At 42.1% G+C, this 9,720-nt stretch overlaps 2 protein-coding genes across 2 annotated transcripts; both read right to left on the bottom strand.

Annotated features, from left to right (window-relative positions):
• Positions 1-514: 514 nt before the first annotated feature.
• Positions 515-3,500, bottom strand: LOC310771118 (uncharacterized protein; the record flags this gene model as incomplete). Its single annotated transcript, XM_083663785.1, has 4 exons — positions 515-1,155; positions 2,101-2,262; positions 2,414-2,537; positions 3,351-3,500. 4 exons carry the CDS (start codon positions 3,498-3,500, stop codon positions 515-517), a joined length of 1,077 nt encoding a protein of 358 aa, XP_083519911.1.
• A 4,192-nt stretch (positions 3,501-7,692) lies between these two features.
• On the bottom strand, positions 7,693-9,428 carry LOC310771116 (uncharacterized protein). Its single transcript, XM_083663783.1, has 4 exons — positions 9,319-9,428; positions 8,932-8,993; positions 8,193-8,529; positions 7,693-8,081 (listed from the first exon to the last, which is right to left on the bottom strand). Exons 2-4 carry the CDS (start codon positions 8,990-8,992, stop codon positions 8,027-8,029), a joined length of 453 nt encoding a protein of 150 aa, XP_083519909.1. The 5' UTR covers position 8,993; positions 9,319-9,428; the 3' UTR covers positions 7,693-8,026.
• Between the last annotated feature and the right edge of the window lie 292 nt (positions 9,429-9,720).

A 9,720-nucleotide genomic window follows, 5' to 3' on the forward strand; every position in this document is an offset into this window, starting at 1 on the left:
GAAACTCGAGTTATGTTTTAAAAAAGGTATCTTTCTCACTGCAAACTTGATCTGCCAGGCATGGGAGCAAAGACAAAACATTTTGTTTGGAGAATGATGTACGGATCTTTTTCTGTGGGCTGAGCAATGTGTTGCTCCGCGTCTTATGTTGTTTTGAATGTATTGGTGCTGTGACGTTTTTATTGTATTGTTTTATACATTGTTCTTACTGCTGTATTCTCTGTGTGCGCTGCAAGCCCATGTGGGCTGGGCACAACAATGTGCATGACACCTTAATAAATCAATCAATCAATCAATCAATCAATCAATCAATCAATCAAACTATAAGCGGATTCCACTGTAATGACAAAAAAGACCCAGAAAAGTCAATCCAAATTTCTAATCTTTAATAAATGCCCAAACTACAGAGCAGATATTAAGTTCCCCTTAAAAGAGAAAACAAATTGTGGCAGCAGTATTTCACACTTAAACTGTTATTAAACTGGCTACATAGCAAACTGAAAATATTTTAAGATCAGGTTGTGTTCTTGTAGAAGGACAGCATGTCATCCAGACTCTGAGGAGGGGCTTGTGGGGGGCATCCAGGTGGTGGGGGCTGCTGAGACTGAGACTGTCTCTGCAGCAGAGGTGGATACTGTGGGGGATAATGGGGCATATACTGGTTAGGGTACTGGGGAGGAAACTGGGGAGGTACACCAACATACAGAGGAGGAGGAGGAGGAGGAGGAGGAGGGGGGAACTGGGGGTAGAACGGAGGAGGAAATTGGGGGTTAAAAGAGTTAGCAAACTGAGGGCCAGTTGCTGATGAGGAGGGCTGAGGGTTCGACTCGGGAGCTGACGGGCCATCGGTGGGTGGTGACTGTAATCTAGTCTGGGGCTGCATAGGAGTTGGAGGTTTTTGCTGAGGTTGAGAAGGTGAAGGAGCACTTTTAGGCTGAGGAATGGGTGGTCGTTCTCCCTTGCTTTCAGAGATCCCTCCTGGGCTATTGGACCACTTGAAGGGCATTTTGGCTTTATTCTGCTCCAGAGCTTGGCTCCTCTTCTTTCTTTCTTCCTCTCCTGGTTTTCTCTTCTTTGCAAAGTATGCAGACGGAGGAGCAAATTCTGACTCCCGCTCATCCCGACGCCGACTTTCCCACTCGCTAAACAAAAAGTCTGGAGGAAGAAATATAAAAGGGTGTTGTTAAAGAAGAGGTCGTTTTAGACAAGGTACTTAAAGCCCCCTTCCAGTGTTTGTTTTTTTTTCATTTTTAAGATATTTCATGTGTTGCTGGGTTTTGCCCTGATCTGCTGATTAGCCACAGTGTTCGCCAGTGTATTTTGTTGACAAATAACCTCATTTTGGGCTCAAAGTCCTAAAAATAAGCTGTTGGTAAAGACGGGTGGTGACGTCAGACATTATAATGGTGTGATGAGTGACATATGATAGACAGTAAATGCAATATTTACAATAAATACCCTCTGCTGTTAGCTAGCTGTTATCCCATTAGCTACATTTGCTAACTAAGTGTTTACCAGGCTCAAAATGCCATGGTAATAACTTTTAACCAGTTCACGCTCTTTCCATAACGCCCATCAACTTTGATATCTGTTGGCCGGTTTGTTGATAATAAGCAATATTTTGGCTTTTTTTAATAAAGATATGACCGGAAACAGTACTACACTTCTGTTTTATCGCAGACGTTTACTGAAGACAAGAGCTGACGCTGTTCTGCTTTGTTTACAACAGCGCCTGCATTTATTATGTTGCAGTAGAACAAACTATTAGGCCTTGGTTCTTATCAATGTAAGCTCTCTGGAACAAACGGTGAAGTGCGTTGATACATACAGCACATGCACATGTACGTTTTCATAGAACATCAACAGTGAAACAGGTAGGAAAAACTTGATTGGAGGCCGAGTTTCTAGGACAAGAGAGTAACCACAACCTTACAACAGGCAAACGTATCTACGGCAAACCTAATCTATACTGCCAACATAATTATTTGAACCACCTGCCCCAGATGTAACCCACTTTGACCCTAGTCATGTGCAGTGAGGAGATTCATTTGGTTATCATAGATATTTGTAATACCAATAATTTTGAGTGATCAGGTTTACCTTTGCCCCTGTCCCATTCTCTGACATGGGGAACTCCAGGCATGGAATCCTTCCTTTCCTGGACCTCCACCTCCACCTTCTTCCGTGTACCATCCTCTGGGGACTCCTCTGATGGAGGCGAGGGGCCAATCAAATCCTCCTGCTCGTCTTCCTTCTCCTCTTCTAGAAGAAACAAATAACAATTATTAGCATTCATGAAAACTTAAACTGCGCCATACAAGCAGGCTTTTTACAGGAAGATGTCAAATTCCATATCAACAAATCGTTAACAGTCACTAATTGCATTTGATGCAGGGTGGAGGTGGACTCTAACCTTCCTCGGTGCCATCTAGCTTATTCTTCTTCGGCTTCCTCTGCCTAACCTTGGCCAGTCGGGCCTGCAGCATGGCCTTCTTCTTCTCCTTCAGAAGTTCCCTCTTACCACGTTGTTCTGAAGGACAGGAGGGACAGGAAAGAGGACAGAAGACAATGTTTTATTCATCAAAAACAACAGGTGTGCAAGGAATTTGACCCAGTGAAGACACATTACAGGACAGTATTTCCTTACGGGAATGACACTATGTGCAGGATGAAGCAGAATACCACCTCACATATCGTACAAACAAGATGCACTGTTTGGCAGTAGACCAAACATCAAACACTACGTACATGTACATTCACAACCCCCCAAAAAAGTGTTTAGTAAGTTGAGTAGAGAAAAAGAAAAGGAAATCCGCACACTGTTTTTTAAGCTCCCACGGTGAGTTTTTTAATTACAAAAAAGCAACGTTTCGACTCACGGGTCTTCATCAGGCCTGTGAGTCGAAACGTTGCTTTTTTGTAATTAAAAAACTCACCGTGGGAGCTTAAAAAACAGTGTGCGGATTTCCTTTTCTTTTTCTATACGCGTATTTTTTCCAGCACCTGTTGAAATAGTCTTGGATGTGCGTGCACTCTACTCTTCTATAGTAAGTTGAGTAGAAACATGGGCGATAGCTGGTAAGACGATGTACTAAGTCAAATGAGGTTCATAGCGAAAGATGCAAAAATGACATATGGATCAAGTTTGATTATTAGACTGAATTTGAAAACATGTGTGTCTGTGTGCACACACACAAATGCATGTAGAGTATGTGAGACCATGGTGTGGGGGGTGGGGGGTGGTCTGAGCAGGGCTGAGTGAGGAGGGTGATTGTTCTGTACCGTTTAAATGCACATGTTTACAATAAGCTGTTCACTGTTTTTTACCAATCTATTTCTGAGCTGCTCACCTGGTCTCTGAGCATATCCAGAGTGTCCCTCTGTTTTCTGCGTAGCTCTTCATCCTGAGAGAACGCAAAGTAGCCCACGCCAAGCTCCCGGGCCTCTGAGATGAACAAAGGGAGGAACAGTCTTTTCTCCTGCAAGAACCTCAACTCCATCCTTCTTGAGGCATCCTCTCTGCCTCTGGATGCCTTTGCCCCGGGAGGGCCTGGTGAGACGAAGGAGGTGAGTGGCTGGGAGACAACCCATAGCACCTTAGAGCCTCCATGCACCGAAGGGTCTCGCAATGCTGCGGTGTAGCACTAGCTCTATTGCAGCGGATTGGGCGTGATCGGCCCTTCCGCGGGCAACGTTGCAGACAGAGTAGGAGGGCTGATCCGTGTGCGGCTGCTTCTGGGATGCGGGTCGGGGTCTTAATCGGCCTCGGCTGGGTCTACTGGGCGAGGGTGTATGATGTGTGACAGACCCGAAACACCTTACGACCCCAGTCAACATCACTGATGACGCGTCCCAGCGCATGCTGAAGTATGTATTTATGTAACGATATAGATCTACTATATTTTAAATGTATTTTAAATTGGCATAATGAGGTACTTGCAATGAGTGTTGAGTGCAACAAATACTGTTATTCAAAAGTAGAATTATGCTTAACTAGTAGATCACCAGCATTGCTTGCAGCAATTAAGGAGTTAGTCATACAGTAGCACTCTCACAATAAATGTAGCAATCCTATATTCTTTGTTGCAGCTGGATACTTCCTAGAATAGCCAAATGACAGAGAAGTGAGAAAAGGCTCATTTTAAACGTCTTAAGACTTTAAAAGTGTGATGTTGATTGTAGGCCGTGAGGTCTCAGACTGTCACCAATATGGGTTGTCATCCTGCCACCATCACTGTGACTATGTGATTTGATTGATATGCTTCTTCTCGCCAGAGATGCATGTGCAATGTATCCGTTTTAGCAGTAGGTTGTGATGCCATATTAGTGAGTCATTCAAGATAACAAGGTTGTGAAACTTTCAACGTTTTGGAAAAGTGTTTTGCAATAAGCAAGGCAAGACAAGTTTATTTGTATAGCACATTTCATACATAGAGGCAATTCAAAGTGCTTTACATAAAATGGAAAGAAAAGAGAGTTACAAGGTAGAATACAAGATCCAAAAGGTCATGCAGTTCAACATTTATTTTTAAGAGCTCTGGGGGATAGAAATGTTGTTAAGATTGCAAAGGAGGAAATTAAAATAGACTATGACAGGTATAAAATGCAAGAGCTAAAATCACATCTTCAGTTTGACCAGTTTCTAATCACATCTAAAGGAAAATATCTAAAATATTATGGTGCAGACAAGTCAATTAAAGGCAGAGCTGAACATAAAAGTCTTTAGCGCAGTGGTTCTCAAACTGTGCTGTAAATTCTAACAAGTAGACTTTACTTTAAAATCTTGAGGAAACTGGATGCATCCAAAATATCTGAGTAAAGTCTACTTCACTCAAGTTGTTACAAATCTAAAACTATGAGTCACGTTAACTTAACATATCTTAGTGTTACGTGGAATGCTGCCAGGTGGTAATTTTTTTAAAACCATTACAGTGTGTTATAATCTTAATTTGTGTTTTAATCAACAGGTAACAGTATATTGAAGTCAATTACATTATGACACAGAGACTTCAGAACTGGAGAAATATGTCCAGCCTTCTTAGTCTTTGTTAGAACTCTGGCAGCAGCAATCTGAATTAGCTGTAGCTGCCTGTGCTTTTTTGGTAAGGCCTGAGAAAAGACTATTACATTAATATTTAGTCTAACCTACAGTGCTAGAAATTAAAGCATGGGTTAGTTTACTGTATCTAGGTCTTGTTTGGACATGTAGGGCCCTATCTTGGCACAGGCCTTAGGCGCAAAAACTTAAGTTAAACGCAAAAAAAATGTGCCTTGCGCCTGCCTCGGGAAGATAGCAACATGGTTTTAGGCCCTGAAATGTGCTTTACGCCAAAGAGGCGTGGCGCAGTGCCAGAATAGGCCAGAATGGCCGTTTCGGCCTTAAATACCGACCTAACGATATCTTCCGCCCTGGCGTTAATTTAGCGCTTAGCGCTTTTCAAAACCAGGCCTATTCAGTGCGCCGGTTGCGCGGAGCTCTCCTCTGCCATCTCACTCTCTGTCCCCCTCTGTCCCCTCCTCTCTCTCGCGCATCAGACAGCAGACAGGCACAAAGCCACACATGTGAAATCTCCCAGTATGCATTGAGGCGAATCCGTTTGACAAGAAATAGCAACGAAATCAGCTTAAATAGGGTAAGTGGTAGATCGAAATTATGTTTCTCTTAACACAACATGAAATTGTGGAACATTTCAATATTGGACAAAATAAAATGGCAAAATCAAAAGACAACCCTATGTGAAACATATATGTCTTTCCGGGGGTATATTATATATATCCCTCGCAAATATAACGTGATATAACGTTTAGATGAGAGACAGCCGTAACATGGTTCCACTGTGATGTCCGCTCCGCTACAATGAGACTTGGCTTAATTACTTCACATTTAGTTTTACAATAAAAACACATTTCTGCAATGACTTTATAATGTAGGCTATATTTATTTGCATCATCCTACCTGTGCAGCAGGGGAGAGAAAACGATATCATTCTGGACAAACTTTCACCAATCTAATCTCATCATGACATAGGGATAGGCTATTTCTTTCTAGCCAATGCGTTTAGAACATTCTTTTCACTTTGATCTTGCTATAGTGTAGCGTATTTACATGCTTGCAGTATTTAAACTGCAGTTAGATTGGTTTGAGAAGCATAACAATATGGAATAATAGCCTATATATGGAGACAGACAGACGGAGATGAAAGGGAGGGGGGGAGCTCGAGCGCTTGGCTTTTCTGACTGGACTGGATCGCTCCGTGGAATTGGAGCTTAAAAGGGAAGCTTGTGATTTGTTTACTGCACTTCTCCAATGACCAGATTGTGCATTTTTTTTACGCTTAAAAGGCGTGGTTATAATGCTTAAGGCCGCCTGTAGCGCCGACACCAAAATATCGAGTGGGCTGGTCCACGCCCAGTAATCTGCGCTGCGCCGGGCGCTGGGTGCAGCTTATAGGCCGATGCAACGATAGAGCCCAGCATCTATCCTCTAATTCTTGCTATATTTTTAAGATGATAGTAGGCCGACTTTGTTATAGACTTCATGTGGGAGTTAAAATTTAGATCTGAGTCAATATACCAATATTTCTGACTTGGGTTTTAGGCTTCAAAGAAAGGGAATCAAGATGTGCACCAATTTTCAGTCTTTCTTCCTTAGCACCAAAGACAATTTGTCTTTGTTCAGTTGGAGGACATTTTGACACATCCAGTCATTGATTTGCTCAATACACAGACATAGTGAACTACTGACTACTACATGAACTACTCAGTATGAGTACTCAGTATGATGCTTCACTTTACACTAGGGTACACAAAAAGAGTACCTCATAGACAGGTAATAATTAAGTAATAATTAATAATTAATAATTAAGTATCTTCATTATAGCTTTAAAAATGAGCCCGCTACAGCCTCTGAAAACAGTCATGTCGGCCGTGGACGAGGAGTAGAAAATCGGTGACATTGTTGGGGACAGCTCCAGCCAGGGACAGGTCACCAAAAACGGGGACTGTCCCCGGAAATCGGGGACGTCTCGTCACCTTATACACACTAACAGAGCATTTTCATAGACAAATTGAATAACAATGTTGATCATCATCTTGAGATCAAATTACAGTCATTTATTCACTTTAATAATAACACTGAACTATGATGCTTGACTTTACAATAGGGTACACGAAAAGAGTAACTCATGGACAGGTAATAATTAAGTAATTATGATAGGTGACCAGATTTCTGAAATGAAAATGAGGGACATTCCCAGTTCTGCAGTCAATATATCATTAAAATATCCAATATTATCTATTAAACAAAAACAAAAAATCTGGTTTCATGTATTTTGACCATGGTACTGTAATGAACTATGGTTCAGGGCAGGCCGACTGATATCCCTCCAAAATACCACATTAAGACACCAAAACCTTGAGGAATGAGATTTGATATCAACTTGAACTTTTGACATTTGGAGATTGCACTAAATGAGTAACATCTCTGGCATGACATGGTTGGGACCAATGGATGCCTTAAGTCTTGTAGTTTCATAAGATATACTGTAAGTATCTTCATTATAGCTTTAAAAAATTAGCCCGCTACAGCCTCTGAAATCAGGCATGTCGGCCATGGACAAGGAGTAGAAAATCTGGGACATTGTTGGGGACAGCTCCAGCCAGGGACAGGTCACCAAAAACGGGGACTGTCCCCGGAAATCGGGGACGTCTCGTCACCTTATACACACTAACAGAGCATTTTCATAGACAAATTGAATAACAATGTTGATCACCATCTTGAGATCAAATTACAGTAATTTATTGACTTTAATAATAACACAAAGGAGAGTTGTGTTGACTTTTCATAATGCAGATTTATTCATCAGGGCAGTGCAGGGCATATGTTGATTGAGATGAAAACATGACTCCAGTGAGTCATGGAAACATTAGACTAGTGGCAGTGCAGCATAAGAAGCTTTAGTCCAATTCTACTCTGTTTATCACAAAGCAACATCAGAGTGGCTCCTTTAGATGCACCCTGAAAGATTTAGCTCATATTCAGGCCGCCATTGATGTTAAGATCTTGGGATCCGGCTCCATTCCTGGTGGAGAATGAAAGGAATCACACTCAGGTTAGGTTGATGTATTACTTCAAAGACTACTAGTCACTGCCATCATAATGTGACAGTAGTTGAGTTTGGGAAGAAACTTACTGCTGGATTCCTATCTGGCCATGGTTGTCGTGGGATGTATGAGAAGGACCAGGGCGAGGCATAGGACCAGGGCCAGGAGAAGGACCAGGGCCAGGAGAGGGAGCTAGAGGGGCTCGGTAGCTCCCATAGCCACAGGGAAGGTACCCCCCATAGCCCCCACAGGGAGGGTACCCCCCATAGCCCCCACAGGGAGGGTACCCCCCATAGCCCCCACAGGGAGGGTACCCCCCGTAGCCCCCACAGGGAGGGTACCCCCCGTAGCACCCACAGGGAGGGTACCTGCCGGGTCGAGCAACTGCTCCACCACGGGGTGGCAAAGGAACTGGTTGTTTACCATCTAAATTGAACAAAGATATAAAAAAATATCAACACATGATATCACAGCAAATCAATCAGTATTATAACATTGTTCTGATTCCTGCATTTTAATTTTTTTATTATATGTTTGAAATAAGCTCTCTGTGCATTTTGCATGTTTTCTTAAAGGGTGTGTTTGACATGCAATACAATACTTTATAACATAATCAGACTGCTGCCAGGACTAAATTAAACATTGGATACAACATTTAGACTAGATGAATTCATGCAAGTAAACAAAAGCTAAGTTGTTGGACGATATAGAAGGCACTCCACTTTATATGTAATCCGCTTAATACATAACTTCATCTTTCTATAGCTTTACATTTCACTGTATACACTTTAGATAGTCATATATGTTCCAAAACTGAAATGTACTCACCTTCCCCATCAACCATGAGGACGAGCATCATCAGCACAGCCAAGGCCACGGCACACTTCATCCTGAACACAAGAACCAATGACAACAAAACCAATACATTTATTTAACAAATTTTGGTTCAGGAACAGTTGTGAAGTTTTATTCATTTATTCATTTATTCATTTTTATTTATTTATTTATGTATGTATGTATGTATGTATGTATGTATGTATGTATGTATGTATGTATGTATGTATGTATGTATGTATTTATTTATTTATTTATTTACAGTAAAACTTCCAACAATATAATTCCGACTACAAATCACAATATACATTCAGTGTCCTTACTTGGATGGATCCAAAGGACATTGTTTTCCTCATATTAGATAAATGATTTTATTCTTACCTTTCAACAGATTGAGAGTCGACGTTAAAAGGCTCTTGTCAAAGAAGATCAGGTGATATGAAGCTTGGCATCTGACAGTTGAGAGCTGAAAACATCTTTATATGGGTGAGGCTGGCTTGGTTTATGGGTGTATATGTTATAGCACAACAAAAAGGCCACGCCCCCAGGCGGGGTCATGGGCGAGTGGTATAGACACCTGCCTCACACGCAGGAGAACAAGGTTCAAATCCCGGTGGGAATTGTTTTATGCATTGAGGGAGAGGAGAGAAGAGGAAAGGAGAGGAGAGGAGAAGGGAAGGAGAGGAGAGGAGGAGAGGAGAGGAGAGGAGAGGAGAGGAGAGGAGAGGAGAGGAGAGGAGAGGAGAGGAGAGGAGAGGAGAGGAGAGCGCAGCCAAGCCCGCC

Source organism: Poromitra crassiceps, assembly GCF_964638095.1.
Source record: "Poromitra crassiceps genome assembly, contig: HAP1_SCAFFOLD_365, whole genome shotgun sequence".
NCBI classification, from domain to species: Eukaryota; Metazoa; Chordata; class Actinopteri; order Beryciformes; family Melamphaidae; genus Poromitra; species Poromitra crassiceps.

What these genes read in the sequence shown, in the direction of transcription:
- LOC310771116 (XM_083663783.1), bottom strand. Translation starts at nt 8,992, where the DNA reads ATGAAGTGTGCCGTGGCCTTGGCTGTGCTGATGATGCTCGTCCTCATG. An exon ending in CCTCATGGTTGATGGGGAAG is followed by an intron (nt 8,530 to 8,931) that starts GTGAGTACATTT and finishes TGTTCAATTTAG; the next exon opens with ATGGTAAACAACCAGTTCCT. An exon ending in GGCCAGATAGGAATCCAGCA is followed by an intron (nt 8,082 to 8,192) that starts GTAAGTTTCTTC and finishes ATTCTCCACCAG; the next exon opens with GAATGGAGCCGGATCCCAAG.